At 43.1% G+C, this 24481-nt stretch overlaps 1 protein-coding gene and 1 long non-coding RNA gene across 2 annotated transcripts in view; one reads left to right on the top strand and one right to left on the bottom strand.

Annotated features, from left to right (window-relative positions):
- Positions 1-18799, bottom strand: part of LOC116563744 — an 80226-nt gene extending 61427 nt beyond the window's left edge. Inside the window, exon 1 of the long non-coding RNA XR_004274547.1 lies at positions 17956-18799. This is a non-coding gene — a long non-coding RNA (uncharacterized LOC116563744). The remainder of the gene's footprint in view (positions 1-17955) is intronic.
- Positions 18800-20608: 1809 nt separating this feature from the next.
- Positions 20609-23573, top strand: CCN1 (cellular communication network factor 1). Its single transcript, XM_032296385.1, has 5 exons — positions 20609-20912; positions 21232-21445; positions 21796-22152; positions 22285-22493; positions 22609-23573. The coding sequence occupies exons 1-5, from the start codon at positions 20850-20852 to the stop codon at positions 22909-22911; spliced, it is 1146 nt and encodes a 381-aa protein (XP_032152276.1). The 5' UTR covers positions 20609-20849; the 3' UTR covers positions 22912-23573.
- The last annotated feature ends 908 nt before the right edge of the window (positions 23574-24481 follow it).

Here is a 24481-nt window from a genome sequence, read left to right as displayed (position 1 = left end):
GGACAGGGAAAATGTGGCACATATACACCATGGAATACTATGCAGCCATAAAAAACAATGAGTTTGTGTCCTTTGTAGAGACATGGATGAACCTGGAAGCCATCATTCTCAACAAACTGACACAAGAATCGAAAATCAGACACTGCACGTTCTCACTCATAGGCGGGTATTGAACAATGAGAACACATGGACACAGGGAGGGGAGCATCACACACTGGGGTCAGTTGGGGGGAAATAGGGGAGGGATGGGGGGTGGGGAGTTGGGGAGAGATAGCATGGGGAGAAATGCCAGATATAGGTGATGGGGAGGAAGGCAGCAAATCACACTGCCATGAGTGTACTTATGCAACAATCTTGCATGTTCTTCACATGTACCCCAAAACCTAAAATGCAACTTAAAAGTAAATGGAAAAAAAAAGAAATATTCAAGGAAGCTCTTCTAGTAAAAGAAAAATCATGAGAGAAATTTCAATATATACAAAGGAATAATGAATGTCAGAAATGATAAATATGTGACTAAATATGAAATACTTTTCTTCTAATTTTAAAATTTCTTTAAAGATAATTGAAGCAAAAATATTTACAATGAAGTATGGAGTTTGTAACATATGTAGAAGTATAATGTATAATGCAGTAGCCCAAAGAATCTTAGGGGGAAATGAAAATATATTATTGTAAGGTTCTACATTATATATAAAGTAGTCTAGTACTATTTGAAGAAAGACCAATAAGTCTAACAATGCATATTGCAAATCCCAAAGCAATTAATTAAAAAAATAAGTAGCATTAGAATGATTTTTACATTATAACAGTATGAAAAATGATAAAAAGAATAAGGCTTAAATCCTTTGGAAAAATGAAATATCAATTCTAACTGAATTGATTATTGCTTATAAGAAAGCTGTCAACCTATTTTGAAAAAGTATATGTTACCTAAAGAATATCTTTAGTTTGTTTCTAACTAATATTAGTGTATAAACATTAAGGATTTTTTTCCTATTGATTCAACATTTTTTGATGGAAAGTAAATTAATGAGCATCTTTAACACAAAATTAACTGAAATTTTAAAAAATTTTGTTTTTTGTGTAATAAAATCTATATTACATTATTCTACATCATTAAATATTTGTTTACTTTTCCTTATACAATTTTAACAAAAAGATAAGGTCATTCCATTTCTGGGAGCATATCATAGTAGTTTACAGATAGACTCTTAGTGACTGACTATCTGATTTCCAATATCAGCTTGACCATTTACCAGACATTTGACTGTGAGTATGTTACTTAATATCTTCATATTGTAGTTTCCTGTAATGTAGGGAAAATAGTACCTACCTCATAGAATTATCAGGATCAAATGAATTAATACATTGAAAGAACTTAAAAACATACCAGGAAAATAGCAAGTACTGTAAGAGTGTTAACTATAATTTATAAAAATTAGCATACTACAGCTAGAGAACTGAGATTCAAAGAGATAATAAGTACAGATGTTGTAAAAAGAAAAAACTATTTGAGAACTATTAGTTTGGTGTAAAAATAATTGCAGGATATCCCACAGAGGATAAAAATGAATGACATCAAGACAAATCATTGACAGGCAGTGATAAGGAGGAAATATCAAAAGCAGCCTGAGAAAAAAAGATTAATTACCTGCAGAGTAGGTAGGTACAAAAGTAATTGCACCAATCTAATAGAAGAGCTCCTTTAGTTCTACCCTATCACTAACTAGTTGTGTGGCCATAGGCATGATTGTAAATTTCTCTGGGCCATATTCACTCATTTGTTCTCTCTTCCCTCACTTCCTACTGTCATTTCTTGTGCAGATATTAAGAATCTAGCATATTGCATTATGTTAAGTACCAAGATATTCCCTCAAGGTTCTTACTGGGGAGAAACTTACATTTAAAACTAAGGTCATGTTTACAATTAAAATTAAAGTCGCAATTAAAATGGTACAACATGTTAAGTGTAGTGATGGAGATCAGAGAGCTGCCTGCCACTGCAGAAAGCCAGTGAATTCAGGGGCATTATTAAACACTGTCACCCAAATGAGGGTCAACTTAGAATGTAGACTTTTATGGCTCCTGTTCTAATTTTTATCATGCTTCTGTCATTGATGATATTAGCTCATGAAACTAAACTTTATTGGATGTTGGATTAGTAGGTGAATGATTCCTTTTGCAGTTTTTTTTCTAAGAAGAAATTATAAATGGCATCAAGGGTCAGCCTATTTGACAGAGTTGCTTTTAATCTCTCCAAATAATGAAGCCATAATTGACTATACATTTTTATTCTTAGGCAAGAAGCTACTTTTAAGATAGCATCACAGCAGCTAATTATCACAATTTCAAGTTTGAACCCCTTCCAATCCCTAATAATCCTTAAGGTCCAAGATAGAACAAAAGGCCAAAAAAATATGCAATGGTATTTAAAAAAAAAAACAGAAAAGAAATTTTAATGCAACAATCTCACAGTATTAACAAATCACATTCAACAAAAGATAGATATGAAGTTGATTTAGAAATTATTATGACTATCACAAATGCTTGAGGCTATTTAGAGATTAATAATGCAGGGCATTTTTAATAGTTTACCACAAAGACCAATCACATTTGTTCTCTTTAAAATATGATTTAGTCAAAAAGAAGAATAAAAGTTTCTGTTATGGGTTGAGTTGTGTCCCCCAGAAAGATGGGTTGAAATCCTAATGCCTAGTACTTGGGAATGTGGCCTTATTTGGAAATAGGCTGTTTACAGACATAACTAAGATAAGACAAGGTTATACTGAATTGCGATGGATATAATTCAGTGACTGGTACCCTTCCAGAAAAAGAGGAAATTTAATCACAGAGACACAGGCACATGGAAGAGAAAGCCATGGAAAGATAGAAGCAGACATTGGAGTGACGCATACACAAACCAAGGAATGCTGAGAACTGCTGGGAGCCACCAGAAGCTAGAAGAAAGATTTCTTTTCCATAACCATTGAAGGTAGCATGGCCCTGCCAACACCTTGATTTCAGACTCCTAGCCTCCAGAACTGTGAAATAATACATTTCTGTTGTTTTAAACCACCTAGTTTATAGTACTTTGGTACAGCAGCCTTCGGGATCTAATACAGTTTCTTCAGCAAAATTCCAACGGCAGGACTTCTAGTTTCAAGCCAAAATGGAAAAACAATGATTTTCCTGCCTGAAACAAATAATAAAGCTGGACAAATTATATAAAACAACATTTTTCAGACATAGGACATCAAACGGCACAGCATAGTGACTGCTCACAGTGGGGAAACGAGACAAGTCCTACAATCACCCAGCTTACTGCTTGAAAAAGAAGATCTAGGCTGTGGCACAGGCAGGGGGAAGCCAGGCAGTCTAGCAGTCTTCCTGAGTTCATGAGAACTAGGTGTTTGGTGAAGAGAGTATGTCTAGAGATAATGGGCAGAGTGCTGGACAGGAAACAGCTACACAAAGAGAGCTCCAGGGATCTGAAAAGGGCACCCCTCATGTCTTCAACTAAGTTCTGTTCAGTACATTCAGATGAAGAAATTATCCCAGGCTGGGGAAAGAACTGTCTAAAAGGAGCAGAAAAAACTATTCTTGTGATACACAAAGAGCTGGGAATGTTTTGTGTTCCCAGCAGCCAGAGTGGAAAACTTCACAAATTATGGGGCATCAAATAGGATACTCAGGAAGGTTTTGCCTCAGTCCTGGGGACAAATTAGCCCAAAACTAAGTGCCATTCTGGTCTCTACAAAGCTTAAAAGTAAGCTTGAAAGCATTAAACAGTTTCCAAGTAACAGTGTTCCAGAACAAAATCCAAGAATATTTTAAGGAATATAATATCTAACACCCAACAAGGTAGAATTCATAATGTATGACACCCACTCAAAACTTACCAGGCTTGCAAATAAGAAGAAAAACAAGAAGAAAAGTTAATCAATATAAACAGACTCAGAAATGACACACATGATAGAATTAGCAGATAAGGAGATTAAGAGTTATTATTTTAACTATTTCCATATATTGAAAAAGGTCAAGGAAAGATTAAGCATGCTCAGTAGCAACATGGAAGATATTTTAAAAGACCCAAGTCAAGCTTCTAGAGTTAAAACTGCAATATCTGAGATAAAAAAGTATATAATAAATGTGATTAATAGCAGATTACATACCTCCCATAAAAGATAATGAACTTGAGATATAGCATCAGAAATCTTTCACAATGAAACACAGGGAAAAAGAGAAGACTAAGAGTAAAAAACAAAGAGAGTTCCAAAGAGTTGGTGAAAACTTCGAATGACCTAATACATATGTAACTGTAGTCTGAATTGAAGAGAGGGTTACATTTGAAAAAATAATAGCTGAAATTTTTGTTTAATTTTATGAAAAATTTAAACTCACAGATTCAAGAACACCAAGTGTAAGAAACATGAAGAAAATACACCAAGGCACATCACAAATTGCTTAAAAATGGTAATAAAGCTGGATATAGTGGTTCATGCATGTAATCCTAGCACTTTGGGGGGCCAAGGCAGACTACTTGAGGTCAGGATTTTGAAATCTGGTGAAATACTGTGGGAGAAACCCCGTATCTACTAAAAATATAAACAAATTAGAAAGATGTGGTGGTAGGCGCCTGTAATGCCAGCTACTCAGGAGGCTGAGGCACGAGAATTGCTTGAACCAGGAGGTGGAGGTTGCAGTGAGCAGAGGCTGTAGTGAGCCAAGATTGCACCACTGCACTCCACCCTGGGCAACAGAGCAAGACTATGTCTCAAAATAATAATAATAATAAAGAGAAAATTCTTAAAAGCAGCCACAGAAAAGATACATTGTGGCCAGGCACGGTGGCTCACACTTGTAATCCCAGCACTTTAGAAGGCCAAGGTGGGCGGATCATGAGGTCAGAAGTTGGAGACCAACCTGGCCAACATGGTGAAACCCCGTCTCTACTAAAAATACAAAAAAAAAAAAAAAAAGCTACTTGAGAGTCTGAGGCAAAAGAATTGCTTGTACCTGGGAGGCGGAGGTTGCAGTGAGCCAAGATCGTGCCACTGCACTCCAGAAAAGAAAAAGGCACATTGCATAGAGAAGAACAAAATTTTGAATGTCAGCTGATTTCTAATCAGAAATAACATAAGCCAGAAGCAGCAGAGTTACAAAGCAATAAAAGAAAACACTGCCAACCTAGAAGTCCAATATCCAGTAAAAATATCTTTAAAAATTAAGGTGCATATACAAATGAGTACCTAAAAGAACTGGTTAAAAACTTATTAAAGTCTGTAGTCTAGTTAACAGTATTTCACTCATGTCGATTTCCTGGTTTGATATTGTACTAGTGATAAGATGCTACTCTTGAAGGAAGCTGGGTGAAGGGCTTATGAGATTGACTCTATTAACTATTTTTGTGACTTCTATGAGCCTATATTATTTCAAAATAAAAAGTTGAAAAAAAGAAAATGAAATAAAAACTTTTTCAGATATGTAAAATAAAAGAATTCATCACCAGCACACCTGCTCAAGAAACATTAAAATAAATGCTTTGGGCAGAAGCGAAAATAATACCTAAACAAAGGAATAAGGAGCACCAGAAATGGTAAATATGTGAGTTAATATAAAAGACTTTTGTCCCATTTTGTATATCCTTCTAAAGATAATTGGATGTTTAAGGCCAAAATATTGGCCAGGTGTGGTGGCTCACACCTGTAATCCCAGCACTTTGGGAGGCTGAGGAGGGTGGATCACTTGAGGTCAGGAGTTTGAGACCAGCCTGGCTAACATGGTGAAACCCTGTCTCTACTAAAAATACAAAAATTATCCAGGCGTGGTGGCACATGCCTGTTACCCCAGCTACTCAGGAGGCTGAGGTAGGAGAACTGCTTGAACCTGGCAGGCAGAGGTTGCAGTGAGCTAAGGTCGCACCATTGCACTCCAGGCTGGGCAACAGAGTGAGACTCTGTCTCAAAAAAAAGAAACCCAAAAAACCAAAATATTAACAATGTGTCATGGGCTTTATAGCATATGCAGAAATAAAATGTATGGCAAAAATTGCACAAAGGCAGAAAAATAAGAAATAGAAGCACACTATGTAAGGTTCTTATACTATATGTGAAACAGTATAATATCATTTGAAGGTAAGTTATAAATTTAAAATGTGAACTATAGATCCTAAAGCAACCAGTAAAATGGAACAACAAACAGTTATAGTTCATAAGCCAATAAAGGAAATACAACAGAATAATAAAACAATTAAATCCCCCAAAGGAAGAAAAGGTAGACATTGTTAAAAAGTAGAGAATGGGCCAGGTGAGGTGGCACATGCCTGTAATCCTAGCACTTTGGGAGGTCAGGGTGGGTGGATTGCTCCAGCCCAGAAATTCAGTCTGCACAATATAGTGAGAGCTCATTTCTACAAAAAATTATCTGGGCACGGCAGCATATACCTGTAGTCCCAGCTACTCAGGAGGCTGACATGGGAGGATGGTTTGAACCTGGGTGGTGAAGGTTGCAGGGAGCCAAGATCATGCCACTGCACTCCAGTCTGGGTGACAGAGTGAGACCCTATAAGCAAGCGAGGTGGGGGGGAGGGAGGGAGGGAGGAAGGAAGGGAGTAGAGAATGTTAACATTGAGTAAGAAGGCAACACCAAATTATAAGAAACCTAATTTAAATATAAAGACACAAGTAGGTTAAAAGCAAAGGGATTTTTCAAATAGCATATAAATACTAATCAAAAGAAAACTAGAATAAGGATTGGATTTCAGAACAAAGAATATTACTAGGGATAAAGAAGTTGTGTTAGATTAGATATGGTTCTCCAAGAAAACAGAACCAGAAAAATGTATGTATGTATATATGTGTGTATGTATATATATGTGTATGTGTATATGCGTGTGCATGTGTGTACATGTGTGTATGTGGAGAGAGGTTTATTATAAGGAATTGGCTCATGTGAGTATGGAGGCTGACAAGCCCCAAGATCTGCAGTTGGCATGCTGAAGACCTAGAAGAGCTGATGGTGTAGTTCCAGTCCAACGACCAGCAGGCTTGAGACCCAGGAAGAATCAATATGTCAGATTGAGTCTGAAGGCAGAAAAAAACCCTCACATCCCAGTTCAAAGGTAATTAGGCAGGAAGAACTACCTCATACACAAGAGTCAGTCTTCACTCTTGTCAGTTCTATCAGGCCTTCAGCTGATTGGATGAGTCCCACCCACATTGGAGAAGGCCGTCTGCTTTACTCAGTCTACTGATACAAATGCTAACCTCATCCAGACACTGACACAGATACGCTCAGAATGTTGGACCAAATATCTGGGACCCTGTGGCCATCAAATTCAACGCATAAAATTAAGCATCACTGATACGGTTTGTCTTTGTGTCCCCACCCAAATCTCATCTTGTAGCTTCCATAATTCCCCCACGTTGTGGGAGGGACCTGATGGAAGATGACTGAATCACGGGGGCAGGTCTTTCCTGTGCTGTTCTTGTGATAGTGAATAGGTCTAACAAGATCTGATGGTTTTAAAAACTAGAGTTTCTCTGCACAAGCTCTCTTTTTGCCTGCTGCCATCCACGTAACATATGACTTGCTCCTTTTTGCCTTCCACCATGATTCTGAGGTTTCCCCAGCCATGTGGAGATGTAAGCCCAATAAATTTCTTTCTTTTGTAAATTGCCCAGTCTCAGGTATGTCTTTATCTGCAGCATTAAAACAGACTAATTATGAAATGAAAGAGTGTTTTCATAATTACAGATGAGTCAATTTATCCAGAGGATATGACAATTCTAAATGTTTATCCATTTAACAAGAGAAGTTCAAAAAAAATCAAGCAAAATCTAATAGAACTAAAAGCGAAAATAGACAAATTCATAATTGTAGTTGGAGATTTCAACACTCCTCTCTCAATTATTCAAAGAATAGGTAGACAAAAAAATCAACACTATGAAACAATTTTGCATAACTGACAATGTATGGATCACTCCAGCCACAACAGCGGAATAGACATTCTTTTCAAGATGGACTATATTCTGGGCTATAAAACCAGGCTCAAAAAGTATAAAAAAATTTAGGTCATACACGTTTGTTTTCTGACCACAATAAAATTAAGCTAGAAAAAAATAACAGAATCATACTGGAAAAGATCCAAATATCCTAAATAGCACACTTTTAAATAACCTGAGTCAAAAAGAAAGAAATCAAAAAGGATATTAGAAAGTCCTTTAAACAGATTGAAAATAAAAACATAACATATCAAAATTTGTGGGATGCAGCTAAAGCGGGAGTAGAGGGAAATTTATAGCATTAAGTGCTTATAATAGAAAATGTTTTCAGCCGGTGACCTCAGCTTCCATATTAAGAAACTAGACAAATAAGAGCAAAGGAAACCCAAAGCAAACAATGGAAAGGATACAAAGACAAATGGCACATTGTGAACAATAGTGGAATCAAATAAAACAATACTACAAAATGTCACTAAATGTAATGGAATCCTGGAGTACTGTCTTTTTACCCAATATGCTCTCCCTTCTTATCCACTGTGGCCCACTGCCTAAGGAAAAGGTTCAAATAATCAGGTTCACCTTCAACACCATACAACAGAAACCTTGCACTGTTTCAAGTAAGGCCAAGAATATAATTCACATATCCACTAGCTATCATTAGAACACCAGAAAACACAAAACACAAGTTTACCCAAAAGGTTATGCACACTAAACCTAGATTGCTTACCAAAGGGAAGCACAAAGACATTTAAAATAAAAATATGCAACTCCCTATGAATGAGAGTTCATAATTAAAGGATCCTTATTAAAGGATCCTCAAGTCTTTGCTGATACTATGTCCAAATCATAATAAATTATATCCAAGCTGAGAAAAACAGCTTGCGTTTCCAAGCTTTATGGAGGAAGCACTGGAAGTCTCAAGAATTCAATTAGATACTTTTTTTTTTTGAGATAGTCTCGCTCTGCCACTCAGGCTGGAGTGCAGTGGCACAATCTTGGCTTACTGCAACCTCCGCCTCCCAGGTTCAAGCGATTCTTCTGCTTCAGCCTCCTGAGTAGCTACTCGACTACAGGCATGTGCCACCATGCCTGGCTAATTTTTGTATTTTTAGTAGAGATAAAATTTCACCATATTGGCCAGGCTGGTCTTGAACTCCTGACCTTGTGATCTGTTCACCTCAGCCTCCCAAAGTGCTGGGATTACAGGGATGAGCCACTGCACCTGGATTAACTGGATTTTTAAAACATTTTTTTTAAGTGGATTTGTTTTGTTTCTGGCCTTCAGTGAGAGTTTGAGTGGGTCCAGGTTTTATCTGAAGCAGTCTGCCCATCCTCTTCCCATGATGTTCTGGAAGAAAGCAGACTGCTGAGATTCACAACTAATCACACTTCTTAGTTCCCATGTACTGACACCAAATTGTGTTCCAAAAGAGAACACAATTCTCTTTTGTGGCCCTAGGATGGGGTTCATGTTCTTTTTAAAATTATTATTATTATATTTTTGGAGATGGAGTCTTGCTCCGTCACACAGGCTGGAGTGCAGTGGTGCAATCTCGGCTCACTGCAACCTCCTCCTCCCGGGTTCAAGCGATTCTCCTGCCTCAGCATCCCAAGTAGCCGGGACTACAGGTGCACACCAGCACGCCCGACTAATTTTTTGTATTTTGTAATCAGACTTTCACCATGTTGTCCAGGCTGGTCTCAAACTCCTGAGCTCAGGCAATCCACCCGCCTCGGCCTCCCAAAGTGCTGGGATTACCGGCATGAGCCACTTCGCCCGGGCCCGGATGTGGTTCATGTTCTAAGCTTTCCAACATGGTGCTAAATTAACTGCACTTGGTTCCAGGTGGGTTAATGACTAATAGCTGGAGAGGTGCTTTCCGGCAGAAATTGTCTCAATTCTCACTTTCTGCTACTTCAGAAGTTTTCCCTGAGTTTGTTCCCAACCCCATCTTCATCTTCTACCTCTTTCTCTGACCCCAGCTTTCAGGGTTACAGCTCTTGGAAAAAGCACATGCAGGATGACCCAGCTATAAAAGCTGGCCCTTTCTGGTTGCTTTTCCTGAACCGAGACTCAAGGACTTCTCCTCTACTCAAAATAGCAGAGCAATGAACAGAAAGCTCAGAGGAAAGAAAGGTGGAAGGAGTCTGAGTTAGTGGTGGTAACAAGAAATGAATCCGTCAGAAAGTCCTAATTCACGGCTGCTCTTCAGCTTCCCTTGATTTCCACAACCTAGTCTTGCTAAGTCAGTTCTTCTTCATCACTTGCCATACCTCATGCTCACAGTGACTGCTGATTTTCTCTATTTACCATGGAATGTGACCCTCCCCTGCCAAACGCTTTCCAGGAGCTTCAAATTTAAACCAAGCTGATGCTGATCACAAACATTTGTAGGGCACATCTCAGTTTCTGGAGAGCTGAAACAAGACGTTATTCAATTCTCCCAACAATTCTGTGAGATATTGTTGCTGTTTTACCACCAATGAGACTGAGGCCCCATGAGATTAGGCGGTTAAGCTGAGTCGCACCATTGCAAGTGTACGCTCTGACCCTGGCATTCTTTCTTCCTACCACGTGGCCTCAAAGCCTCTACAAAGAGTTCAGCCTTTTTTCTCCTAACGCCTGATACTTTCTATTTTTGTTCCTGAGACTTCTCTCCCTTGCTTATTCCACATCTCCAATCCTTAACCTCCCCCCTCCAACACACACGCTGTCACACACACACATATCACAGTGCACTGGTCTAATACCTTCTTCATATAGTCATCTAACTTCCTTCTCAAAGCAGTTTTCCAGGTTACAGAATTGTACTCTAGTGCAGCCTCAGACTGCCCATGGCACCTCTCATCCATTTTGCAAACACAAAATATGAAAATCATACTTCGTTAGTTATTTTTAATTATGCTGCACCACATCCTCTGGAATCTGTCATCTGTCCCTGGAAAACAGAGATCCCATATGTCTAAGTCATCCTACACAGTGCCTACCAAAGGAGCAAAGATAAGTGCAGGCTATCACCACACCTGCTCTCTGACCATAATGATGCTGACAGGAGTGTCCACTTGATGGCAGTGATCCCATTCACTTTAATCTGCATCTCCTTTTAAAAGCTAGAGTTACCAGTGGCTCAAATACTTCAAATCAGTGCATCTGAAAGTGCTAAGGAAAGTGTAAAGGGCTGGCTCTTTAAGGGCAAAGTGGTGGTAACAATAAAATAAAAGAGAAAAAGGCAAACACTCATAAAGGGAGTGAAAACTCAAGGAGTCAGGACTGTGTAGCTGAAATGTAGAAAGGGGACAGAACTTGGAGCCTCAGGCAGGCCTGGGTTAGAATGCTTGTTTGGTCACATTCTAACTGTTTGATCCTGGGCAAGCTGCTTAACTTCTCTGAGCCTTCATTCCCTAAACTTAGAAAGATGTCAAAAAGTTCGTCTCAGAGGGCTCTCATGAACATGAACCTGTAAAGCATTTGGCCCATGGCAGGTGCCCTGTAAATGTCACTTCCCTTCTTTTCCCCTCCTCTGAAAGAAGGATCCATAATGATGAGAATTTTCAATGGCACCTAAAGGGTTGGTCTCATCTGTAATCAATGCATTTTAAGAGGCTCACCTGAAAGTTCTCACTTCTCACTTTTAGATGTTTTCTAATATCTTGGAAATGTCCACATTCCTTGCAGTCCCCAGCTTCAAAGGGAACGTGTATGTTAGGGAATAACTGTGCCCAATCCCTTTCATCCATAAAAATATATACACTAACAAGATCTCACATCTTTAAAGGGTGAGACTCACAGTCAGACATCCCTTGTCTGTACTCCCAAAGCTGCACTGCTTCTGGAGCTTTAATCCACAGTATTGTATTATCTGTTTAAGCATCTGGGTCTCCTCTAGGCAGCTAGAGCCATGAAGCAAAGCCCAGATATTATTCCTCTTTGCATTGTTGCCTAGCATGAAGCATGTCATGAATGTCACGTTTATTAGAATGAACTAAACCATCTATCTTCTGGGTCTACAATGCTTTAGCATATGGTCTACCCTTTCTAATTATCCCAAAGACATTTCCCAGAGCCTGGGAAATGTTAAGCATGGAATACATATTGTCTTTGTTCTTTTAGAATGAACTGCTTACAAGGTTTTTTTTTTTTCTTTTGAAAGCTAAAACCTAACTACAAAAGAAAGGGTAAACGATTTCAGAGAAGCAACTGGCACTATGCTTTTTCTTTATTGCCATAATCTTGGGCACCCCCCAACACACCCAACATTCAAGGCTCAGGGACACCTTGTGTAAGGCACACGTGGGGTGTGCTTGGCGGGGTCCTGGAGGGCTCCGTGCTTAGTAATTCTGTTGTGAGGATAACCGCAGGCTGTGGGAGGTGGCGGCTCTGCCTGCCTCAGGTAACAAAATTGATGGCAATGACTAAGTTACAGTAGACTTATCTCTCAATCTCTGAGAAGTTCCACCTCTGTTCTGACACATACCTCTCTTTTTTCCTCCCAGAGGAAATAAAAACAAGCTCAGGCAAGGGCCCTAAGGAGTGAACCCTTTTTCATTGTTTAACTTATTTATTACCAGATTCTCATTAAGAAACTGTGGGCCCCAGTTACTGAGAACACAAGCTAAAGACACATTTAGAACAGTGTTTAAGTGACAGATTCACAGTCAGGTGTTAAGGGAAAGTCAAGAAGTTGCAGGCAAGTTCCTGAACTTGAAGGCAGATTTCATGAGCAATTATCATGCTCTCACTGAAAGGAATGATCTTTGCAACAGGTATTCTGCTCTACCTTAACAACCCTGCGCCCTTGTACTGATTTCTGACATCTAGCAAAGCTTCATTTTTTGAATTTTTTTAATGGAAATAAAATACTCACCCTACAGGGTTGTTTATAAAGATCAGATGAGATTGTGTATACTAACTACTTAGCCCACGGTAGGCAAAGCCCAGTCCCCACAGATAATTCCAACCATCCCTATGTCTCCTCAGTGCTAAGGTCAAGTGTCAGCCGGCACTAATGCTCAGGGAATTTTTTTTACCTCTCTGATTCCTGGGGCACTTGAGTGCACCACTCCTGAACTGGTACAATCCTATCGCCTTATAAGTGAGGAAACCAAAGCAAAACCTCACAGGACTCACCACGGCCTGTAAGCAAAGTCCCAATGCCATGAGAGGTAAGGCCATTTGAGTGTTTTTTCAGACGGTCACTGGTGTCTCAGTGCAGCCAGAATAGCAGGTTGGATGGATTCTTTTAATCACATCATCTACATACCATATATTAAAGAATTTTATTGATTTTATAACTAGAGTTCTTAAGCATAGAAAGTATTCTTTAGAGAATAAGACTAGCTCATTCTATGTTAATTGTAGTGAAAGTAAAGATAATGGTGGTGCTTGGCAGTAGAAAAAATTGTAATTTATTAAGCACTTACTATGTGACAGCATCATGCTGAGCAGTAAATATGTCTTATTTCGCATAATAAGTCCTACTGCTCTAATACTCCCTTAAGCTCAATCCCCAGGACTTGCAAAAATTTGGCACAAATAAATCGCCTCAATCTCTCTGTAGAATCTGTGTGCTCATCTACTGTGCCCAGAGCAAATCCTTTCTAAATTCTAGATATGCTATGTGTGATGTTAAGTGGTCAGTTAAGAGACAGGCATCTCCAGAAATAAAACATGAAAGGCAGAGGTTAATTGCTGATTCTCTCAATCTGGAGCCAACCCATTTGATAATGACTTACAATTATTATATTTCATATTGCTCAATCATATCTAGAAGAGGGATTGCAGTGTGTGGTGGGAGAGGTTCCTTCTAGTCCTTTCCATTGAAATGTTTCTGTGTTATCACAAAACAAGAAGTTCTGTAAGGTAAGGGAGTTAGGAATGCTGGCTTCCTGTGGATAGATGCCAGGTGGAGGAAATAAACAGAGTTCCCATGGGATACGGATGCCCTAAAAAATGTTTCCTATCATAGTGCCAAGGCAATGCCAGCTTCTTACAACATCAATTCAGGGGGACAGGAAGGAGGGAGACAGAGTAGTGATTGGAGAGTGGATAAAGTAAAAAGCCACCAATTCCAATTTTGTTAATAGGATATAAATTCCTACAATGAAGAGTTAAGAAGCAGCCCTGATTCTTAAACAAATGAAAGTCTAGTTAACTTTACAATTAAATGGAGCTCAGAGTGCTGTTTCCTACAATTCCACGGGTGGTTGGTAGTTACAGAATGCTGGAGCAGGGCAGATTCTTAGAGATATTCAGTCTGAAGATTACAACTGGCACCCACAGTCATTGTCTTGTTAGGTTTTCTAAGGGGTAGCCTAGATGGCATTTTAACATTGTAATTAATTCCCAACATTTAAAAATTGTGAAGACTTCATAAAAAATCCAGATCTCTGGTATCTCTTTTTAAAATGAGAAAATAGGTAAATATTGAACCTACAATTTCATCTAGTAACCATTCAGCCCCTCAGAGTTGGTCCCAGTGTCTCCACAGTTCCCAAGGCTGAGGCCAAATGTCAGCCGGTACTAATTCTGAGGCATGGTACCTGGGTAGCACTTGAGTGTGTGTCCTCTTAGCTGGGAGAATCCTATGATCCTATAGACAAGGAAATCTAGGGAAAAAGCACACATGGCTCACTCTGAAAAGTTAAAATGTCATGACAGTAAGGCCATTTGCAGATGGTCCCAACTGACCTCTCTTGCCAGTTTCCAAAGGAATCCTATGGTTCAGTTGTGTAAGACTGATTGTTATGCCCGGTCAAGGCCCTGTTCCTTTCCTCTCAAATGTCCTTCCCTGCTATCAAACTCTTGCTCATCCTTTCAGCCCCAGATTAGTTGTTCCACCTAACTCTTCTCAGGCAGTGAAGTGTCCACACAGCATTTATGTACCCACTTCTGCAATACGCCTTAAAGTCTTCCAGGGGACTTTCAATATTAAAGTCCTCTTTAATGTCACCAGTACCTAGCACTATAAATCTGGGATTCAGAGAAGGGTAAACAAATTGTCCTCAAAGATATGGGTAATTAGGCTGGGTGTTGTGGCTCGTACCTGTAATCCCAGCACTTTGGGAGGCCGAGGCAGACGGATCACTTGAGGCCAGAAATTTGAGACCAGCCTGGCCAACATGGTGAAACCCCATCTCTCTCTCTCTCTCTCTCTCTCTCTATATATATATATATATATATATATATATATATATATATATATATATATTTATAACATAGTTGGGGAGAAAACAGGTTAAAAACAGACTGGGAGCCTGTGGCTCACACCTGCAATCCCAGCACTTGGGGAGGCCAAGACAGGTGGATCACTTGAGCCCAGGACTTTAAAACCAGCCTGAGCAACATGGGGAGACCCCATCTCTACAAAAATACAAAAATTAGCTGGGTGTGGTGTGTGCACCTGGAGTCCTAGCTACACAGGAGGCTGAGGTGGGTGGATGGCTTGAGCCCAGGAGGCTGAGGCTATGGCAAGCCTAAATTGTGCCACTGTACTCTAGCCTGGGTGACAGAACTAGACCATGTTTCAAAAATAACCAACAACAAAAACAGACTGGGTGCACAGCAAACACCCAGACTGATGAACCATCAAGTAAGTGATGCTGAAACCTTTATCTCAGTGACAAATGCAATTCCTACCAGGCCAAAGCCTTACTCCAGAAGTAGGGACTGACTGAACAATGTGGCTTATGAGGCATCAAAAGAGCCCCAGAGGTCCTAAATATCTTCCCCATCAGCCCTCAAAGGTGCTTAAAGACCACTCTATAAATGTATCTGCATTAAGAACTTTTCTGTTAGACTATAACACCACTTTCCTCCCTCCTTCCTAAAAGTCAGTACATTAGGCAATTCTCAGGGTTTAGCACAGCTTCAGTTAATTTATCAACTATTTTTATATCTGATGCATTTCTCCTAGAGTTTCTGGGTAAGCTGTGATAGAGTTAAATAAAGGTAAATTTCCAGAAAAGGGGGATGGGCCTGAATGTCTGTGGTAAGAGATGGCGGGTAGGCAGTATAGCACAGTGGTTAAGTGTGAGACTTTATGATCTGGGTCCAAATCCAGTTTCACTGCCGACTAGGTAGTGACATTTGGCTAGTCACTTACCTTCCCTCCATTTCTTCATTTAGACAGAAAATGGTGTTACCAAGAGGACCTGCTTCAATGGGGCATTTGAGATTTAAATGAGTCAATATATAGGAGGCATTTAAAGAGGTGCCCAACCTATGTGAACCCTATATAATGTGTTAATTTCTGTCAGTATTAGAGGGGATGACATGAGATTTGGCTCTGAAAGGAGCTGCTCTGGCTTTACAACTTGCTGCCTCCTTTCCCAGTTTACTGAGAAACAGGCAAGGTCCCGAGAGGATAAGCAGTACCTCTAAGGCCACCGGCTACTGATGGCAGAGCCAGGGCTTCCTATTCAGGGCTCCTCACACGCGGAACTTCTCGAGGAGGAAGAGGGGAAGCGGTCGTGGGAGGCCAGGAGACTCCTAGAGCCAGCTCTAGCATGTGTCCCTTCTGGGGATAATGGAATCCAGGCCCTTCAGGGCTTTTCCCCAGAGTCGGCTCCACCTTCCCCTCTCGGATGCGCTCCGTGGCCACGCAAAGGCCATCCTCCGACCCCCACCCCCAACACACACACAGCCCCACACCCCCGCGCCCGGCACACCCTCTAAGTCTGGCACATCGCGGCAACTGGCTGCCCCGCTGGGAGGACGAGTCAACAGGGGGGTGGACGGCAAAAGTGACACAATAGGGCCGCGGCGCCCTCCGCGCCAGCCTCCCACGCAGCGCAGGGCCGACTTCGGCCCTCAGAGGGGTGAGGACCCGGGGCCCAACCGCCCGGGTCTCCCCCGCCGCCCGCAAGGCTTGGGATCCCGCGCGGTGGGAGGCCTGGGCTCGGGCGGGCGCGGTGCACTTTTCAGATTGCGGCCGCCCCAAGGCTGTCCGGCCGGGTCGCAGGGCCGCCGCCGCCGCCACCGTCCCCTAAAGCTAGATGACGGAGTCTTGAAAGACTTTCACCAAATATGGGCCGGGGCTGGAAACGTCCTGCGCCGCGCGCCGCCGGAAACCTCGAGTCCTGGCAACCGCGGTGACTGAGGGCGCGCGCGTGGGGTGGCCGGCAGGGGGCGGCGGCGGCGGCTAGGCAGGCGCGTCCGGATGCCTCGCGTCTCGCTCCCTCCCGCCGTGAGGACCCTGCCCGCTGCCTCCGCAGGGGTGCCGGGGCCCGCCCTCTCCGCGCGTCGGCCACCCAGTTCTTGCCGCCGCCACCAGGATAGGATCCTGGCTTCCTCTGGGAATTGGGGCGGAGAAAAGGTGGAGGAGAGAAATGGGATGGTGCGGGGGGCGCCACCTGAAAGCTGGTCTTTTGCAGACACCGTAAGTTGTTCCGTTCATTAAGGTGGCTATAAAGAGTGGAGTTGTGACCTTGGGTGTGCGGCCGAGTACCTTTGAGACGCACACACACACCCCTACTACACCCACTCCAGTCGTCCACCGCAGTGGTTCTCAGGGCGTGATCTCCGGACTAGCAGCATCACCACCACCTGGGGACTTGTTAGAAAAGTAATCAGAAACTCTGGGGTGGGACCCAGGAATCATTAACTAGCTCTCCAGGTGATTCTGATGCACGCTAGTCTGAGAACCTTCCTAGGGCTAGGAAACCAGAGTCGCCAGATTTACCGTTATAATTCTCGGTTGCAGCCAGACAGTGAGCCCTTCATTAGGTAACCTAAAATTCCCTGGCAGCAGCGGGTGAGAAACGTCCCCATCGCTCAGCCCGAAGCCAGGAGCTGCAGAAGACAAGTAGCCCCTTTTCCGTGGATTGCAACCCAAGGCAGCCCAAGGAAACAAGGCAGCCCGTTATTTCCTGCCTGGGCACCCGTATGGGGTGGGTGAGGGAGAAACTAGCAAAAGAGCCATACAGAATTAGTACCCGAAGCAACACTTACCCATAAACATTTGCACATTTCGCCTCCTGTCCGTCAACTTGGACTGATCTGCAGCTCCCATCGGAGGCGGTGAGAAGACCACCGGAGGCTGGGGTTTCTGGACGGTCCTCGGGCAGGACTTGAGGAGCCGCTGTTTTTCTTGCCTAATGTCGTCGACTACTAGCAGGCGCACCAGCACATGGTATACGGAGAGGCTGTGCACATAGGTTACTCTGGTGTCTCCTGCTTCCACACCTCCTGGCCCTGTAGCTCCAGCTTCCCACCCCCCTCCCACAACACACCCCCTGCTTTAAATGGGCAGCTGACGGTAAAGTTCTCTAAATTTCTCCTCTGGGGCAAACTCATCCTCAAGATTCCCCAGTTGAAATCCAGAAACAAACCCACACACCCTTGTTAGAAAACTTTAATGTGATTTTAAAGGAATCTCTGGAATGGCTGTGTTTGAACGCAGTGCGGCAGACTGGATCTCTGCCGTCCCCCATCCCCAACCTCCAATTGAGGTATATACGGCCAGTTGGATGATCCACTGTGCTTTGATTTTAAATCATGATAGACAGATTGCATGAAAAACAAGGAATTCCAAAGAATTTCCTGCTCTGGGAAGAGAAGTTAAATCTATATTTAACAACATTTGAAGCTGTCAAGAATGCTTTGTGGTTGGATAACAGAGGCAGAAAAATGTTAAAAACGCAGGCTACTGCTATACCCAAATATGGAAATATTGTTACGTCTGGTGTCTGATTCACCATCTGGAAATACTTACAACCATGAAGTCAAATAGAAAAGACGCCACAACAGAAGCCAGGAACCGTCCTCTCCATTCTCTCTCTACCATCTCCCTCTGTTCACCCCTTACTGTGGCTACACCCCTCCTCCCCCGCCTCACCCCAGGCACTTCATTAAGAAGGAAATGAAAATGAAATGCTAAGGCAGGAAAAGCAATGCTTTGTAAATAATAATTGATGTATTAACCTGTGTTCGTGTTGGGCCCAGACTTTCCTCACTTGATTTGCATGACACCTGACAATCCATTGTCTTGAAAAGTCTCTCACCCCTAACCCTCCAATAGAGCTTCCCACTCCTTCTAGCAAATGCTGCTTTCAGTTATGAAAGGGCACTTTTGAATGAAAAAAACTGAACTCTTTCCTGCAAAAGTTCTCTTCATTGGAGTGTGTTTTCATCATGATAGCTTCTCATTGTGCTTATCAGAAAAGTCCGCTTGGCACTAAGGGCCCTTTTAAGCAAGACTGCTAAATGAAGAAGTGTGAACAACCCTAAACATTAAAAAGGATAAGTAGTTATCCTAGAGCATATGAGTCTCACATGATAATTTTTATTAAAAGTACAATTTATTAAAATTAAAGATAGTTTTTGAAACCTGTAGGGAAAATTTATCAATCACACTAATGGGATTGGTAATGTTCAAGTGCATTGTACTGTGGTGGGGGCTTCTCCTGAGTGTGTTGCAGGTAAAACAGGATCTTATAATCTGCTGACATTTTTACTACAGAGTATTACATCCTACATCTCATTGCAATTCATTTAAAATGGGAGGCTTCCAGTGGTCCCTAGGAAAGGAGTTAAAAACCCCACAAAACTTCCAGCTTGAAGGCATCTGCTTTTCCTAGAGATTCATAGGGCATAATGGTACTGGAATCTGGTTTGGCCTTGCAGTCTTTGCAGGTGATGATTTCAGGTCAAAGCACTCCACGGTGGTCCCCTGCACTTCTGGCTGGCTGCTTGGTTAGCACAGCCTCCGGCCCGCGGAGGGAGGTTGGAAGGGCTTACCCTGTCTCCTGCATCCGTAAGGAAGTATAAGACAGCCTCCCGGAGAACTCCCCGAGTTCGTTTCCTTTCGAACTTCCAACCCAGGCAGTGGGCTGGAACTACAGTGGGAACCTCAAAAAACAAACAAGTACAACATACCCAAAAGAGGAGGACTGGAGAGGTGGGGGAGACCTCTGCCTGGGAATTTGCCAGATGGTGGAGAAGTCCCCCGCTCCCCCCACTCCCCGCTTTTCATTCATAAATGCCACTGTGGGTATTAATTTGCAATTCACTGAACTTTGCTAATAAACATCATGCCAAAGCTTTGGGACCTGATCCGAAACCGCCTCTGTGAAGTCCACAAATATTCCTGGGTCGGAAACACATTCCTCTTTCTCGTTTACTCTTTCAACAGATAACTTGTCTCTCACCTTCGCTGTAAACAAGCAAACAGCTCGCTGCCTTCCTGGGTGAGGGCTTCCGTGGCTGCCGGGTCAACTCGCATCAACCAAACAAAACGACTTTTGTTCCTTCCTCTCAGGTCCTCCCACCCACCCAGTCCAGGCAAAGTTCTGAACTGGGCCCTCTCGCCCCTCACGACCCTCCAACCACCATCACCACTATCACGCCCCAAAGAACCCTCCCCAATAGAAGTCGTAATTTAAGGTGGAAAAAACGAACTGTTTTCTTGAAGGATCCGGGACGGACACGCACAGACACACACGGACACACACACACACACAAAGGTGCAATGGAGCCAGGGGAGGCGCTTGGCAGCAGCCCGCGCCAACCAGCATTCCTGAGATGTTTGAGAATTCTGGAACGCGGAGACAGAGCCGACGTCACTGCAACACGCGGCGCCTCCACCGGCCGTATAAAAGGCGGGCTTCGGGGCGCCTGGGCAGACCGCGAGCGAGAGCGCCCCCGAGCAGCGCCCGCGCCCTCCGCGCTTTCTCCGCCCGGACTTCGATCGAAAGACTCCCGCCCGCCGCCCGGCCCTCGTCTCCCTACCCACCGGGCCCACCGCGCCGCCACCCAGAGCCCACTACGCCCGGCCTGTCCGCTGCGCACCAGCTTGTTGGCGTCTTCGCCGCCGCGCTCGCCCCGGGCTACTCCTGCGCGCCACAATGAGCTCCCGCATCGCCAAGGCGCTCGCCGTCGCCGTCACCCTTCTCCACTTGACCAGGCTGGTGAGTTGGACTCTTCTTTTGCCACCGCTTCCCCGTCCACTCCCCAGTTCTTCCCTTGGTCCCAGATTGCCCATGGCAGGAAAAGCTAAACTAAAAAGTTCGTGGCCGTTTGCGGGTAGCCGTTTCTTTAAGCACCCCCCCTCCCCCGAAGACGTGTCGGGGACCTCTTGGTGGGCGCAGCCTCCCGGGGTGGCCAGGCTGGACGAGATCTGAGGCTCCCCGTCGGCAGGGTCAGAGACCCTCGTCTCTTCCCGCGGCAGCCGCAGCGCCCCTCCTGCGCACCGCGCTGAGTCTCACGCGTTTCTTCTCCCGGTTCCAGGCGCTCTCCACCTGCCCCGCCGCCTGCCACTGCCCCCTGGAGGCGCCCAAGTGCGCGCCGGGAGTCGGGCTGGTCCGGGACGGCTGCGGCTGCTGTAAGGTCTGCGCCAAGCAGCTCAACGAGGACTGCAGCAAAACGCAGCCCTGTGACCACACCAAGGGGCTGGAATGCAACTTCGGCGCCAGCTCCACCGCTCTGAAGGGGATCTGCAGAGGTAAGATGCTTGTGGTTTGGCCCCTTTAAAAAAAAATACTAGTCCCCATAGTCCAGAAGTTTAGTAATTTTGAGACCATGTATGGTGATGCTTTGTTGTTGGTAGCTTGGCAGAAAGGCACATGATTTCAGCAGTCTGGAATGCAATTCAGTGTGTCTGGGCCCAACGAAAGCGCATACGGAAAAGTGATTCCTGACTAACTTATTGTTCTGGTCTGGAGTCTCCGGGGAATTGTAGGGAACTTTACCATAAATTGAATTTAACAGCAGAAAATATGTATGAAGTTCAGGCGGTGGTTTGGAATCTTAACTTTATCCCCTTCTACCTTTCTCTTTTGTTGATGTTTGCAGCTCAGTCAGAGGGCAGACCCTGTGAATATAACTCCAGAATCTACCAGAACGGGGAAAGTTTCCAGCCCAACTGTAAACATCAGTGCACATGTATTGATGGCGCCGTGGGCTGCATTCCTCTGTGTCCTCAAGAACTGTCTCTCCCCAACTTGGGCTGTCCCAATCCCCGGCTGGTCAAAGTTACCGGGCAGTGCTGCGAGGAGTGGGTCTGTGACGAGGATGGTGTCAAGGACCCCATGGACGACCAGGACAGCCTCCTTGGCAAGGAGCTGGGATTTGATGCGTCCGAGGTGGAGTTGACGAGAAACAATGAATTGATTGCAGTTGGAAAAGGCAACTCACTGAAGCGGCTCCCTGGTAAGTGGAGACTGAGCCCTGAGATACTGCACTGAGATGCATTTCTGGTCTGAAGTTTTATAGAAATGAGTACTTGAACCTGTTTGTGTCAGTGTGCCTCTGAGAAGTCTTCCCTCTTGTTTATTTCTTTAGTTTTTGGAATGGAGCCTCGCATCCTATACAACCCTTTACATGGCCAGAAATGTATCGTTCAAACAACTTCATGGTCCCAGTGCTCAAAGACCTGTGGAACTGGTATCTCCACACGAGTTACCAATGACAACCCGGAATGCCGCCTGGTGAAAGAAACCCGGATTTGCGAGGTGCGGCCTTGTGGACAGCCAGTGTACAGCAGCCTGAAAGTAAGTTCCTTCAGGGACAAGTAGTCTGTTCCCTGGCAGGTGGGTGGGATGTGAATCTGTTTTTGAGGAAAGAGAAATATCACCCCTTACTTTCCTTCTCTCCTCTATCTTACAGAAGGGCAAGAAATGTAGCAAGACCAAGAAATCCCCCGAAGCAGTCAGGTTTACTTACGCTGGATGTTCGAGTGTGAAGAAACACCGGCCCAAGTACTGCGGTTCCTGCGTGGACGGCCGATGCTGCACGCCCCAGATGACCAGGACTGTGAAGATGCGGTTCCGCTGTGAAGATGGGGAGACATTTTCCAAGAACGTCATGATGATCCAGTCCTGCAAATGCAACTACAACTGCCCGCATGCCAATGAAGCCGTGTTTCCCTTCTACAGGCTGTTCAATGACATTCATAAATTTAGGGACTAAATGCTATTTGGGTTTCCAGTGTGCACCTAGACAAACAAGGGAGAAGAGTGTCAGAATCAGAATCATGGAGATAATGGGTGGGGGCGGTGTGGGTGATGGGACACATTGTAGAAGGGATGCCTTGCTTATTCTTGAGGAGCATTAAGGTATTTCGAAACTGCCAAGGGTGCTGGTGCAGATGGACACTAATGCAGCCACGATTGGAGAATACTTTGCTTCATAGTATTGGAGCACATGTTACTGCTTCATTTTGGAGCTTGTGGTGTTGATGACTTTCTGTTTTCTGTTTGTAAATTATTTGCTAAGCATATTTTCTCTAGGCCTTTTTCCTTTTGGGGTTCTACAGTCGTAAAAGAGATAAGATTAGTTGGACAGTTTAAAGCTTTTATTCGTCCTTTGACAAATGTAAATGGGAGGGCATTCCATCCCTTCCTGAAGGGGACACTCCATGAGTGTCTGTGAGAGGCAGCTAACTGCACTCTAAACTGCAAACAGAAATCAGGTGTTTCAAAACTGAATGTTTTTATTTATCAAAATGTAGCTTTTGGGGAGGGAGGGGAAATGTAATACTGGAATAATTTGTAAATAATTTTAATTTTATATTCAGTGAAAAGATTTTATTTATGGAATTAACCATTTAATAAAGAAATATTTACCTAATATCTGACTGTATGCCTTTCAGTATTTTTAGAGATGTTCAAAATGTACTCAAACAGGACATATTGGGATATAGCAGTAAATTAAGCTATTAAAATAAGACAATGATTGCTTATATATCTTCAGTACAGAAAAGTCTTTGCATATAAAGTAATGCTTAAAAAACATGTATTGAACACAAGACATTGTATGAAGCATGAGAAGGATTCTGAAGCTAAATGTGTGATTTAAGAAAACAGCGCTTTATTTTCATCAGAATTTGAAGTCTATGAGTCTCCATTACTCTGTAAGACAGCTATAGTAATTTAATATTTTAATTACCAGGTTAGTGGGCATGTCACTTTAGTAGAGAAACCCTTTAATAAGAGGGGTAGTCCATAACTCAGGCTGCCCACATCCAGATCCATGGGCAAGACTGAATATGGCTAATGTATTCTAAAGGCTTGCTTGTTTATAACTTTATATTTTCCCAATATTTTTCCAAAAAATTAAGAGAACTACTTAGAAATTTACCCTTGGCTGTTATCAGGAAAAATCTGAGTCTATAGGAATCAGTTTGTTTTCACTAAATGAGCTTGAAGCATGACTTGTGTTAATCCTAATAAGCCAGTGATTAGGTAAACATGCTGTTAAATGCAAAGGAATGCAAGGAATTTCAAGTACTTTTCCAATAGCGTGAGGACCAAGCTACCCCATCCCCCTTTCCTTTTTATAATATACATTATATTGATGGGGGAGGGAGCAGTTAGATAGAGTTGGCTATTCAGAAGGTCAAAGGTCCAGAGCATTCCTAAAAGAAAGGGACCCAAATCATAGGTCTAGGAGAGGTTAAGAAAGCTGTGTCAACATTTGTGAAAATGTTGGTAGCCTGTTTCAGAGGCATCTCCATCTTTAGAAAGTGCTGACAATAAAC

This window comes from Sapajus apella, unplaced genomic scaffold (assembly GCF_009761245.1).
Source record: "Sapajus apella isolate SASKATOON/1434 unplaced genomic scaffold, GSC_monkey_1.0 scaffold36, whole genome shotgun sequence".
Taxonomy (NCBI): Eukaryota; Metazoa; Chordata; class Mammalia; order Primates; family Cebidae; genus Sapajus; species Sapajus apella.
This window is presented reverse-complemented; position numbering and strand designations above follow the sequence as displayed.

What these genes read in the sequence shown, in the direction of transcription:
- CCN1 (XM_032296385.1), top strand. Translation starts at nt 20,850, where the DNA reads ATGAGCTCCCGCATCGCCAAGGCGCTCGCCGTCGCCGTCACCCTTCTC. An exon ending in TTCTCCACTTGACCAGGCTG is followed by an intron (nt 20,913 to 21,231) that starts GTGAGTTGGACT and finishes TCCCGGTTCCAG; the next exon opens with GCGCTCTCCACCTGCCCCGC. An exon ending in CTCACTGAAGCGGCTCCCTG is followed by an intron (nt 22,153 to 22,284) that starts GTAAGTGGAGAC and finishes TTATTTCTTTAG; the next exon opens with TTTTTGGAATGGAGCCTCGC.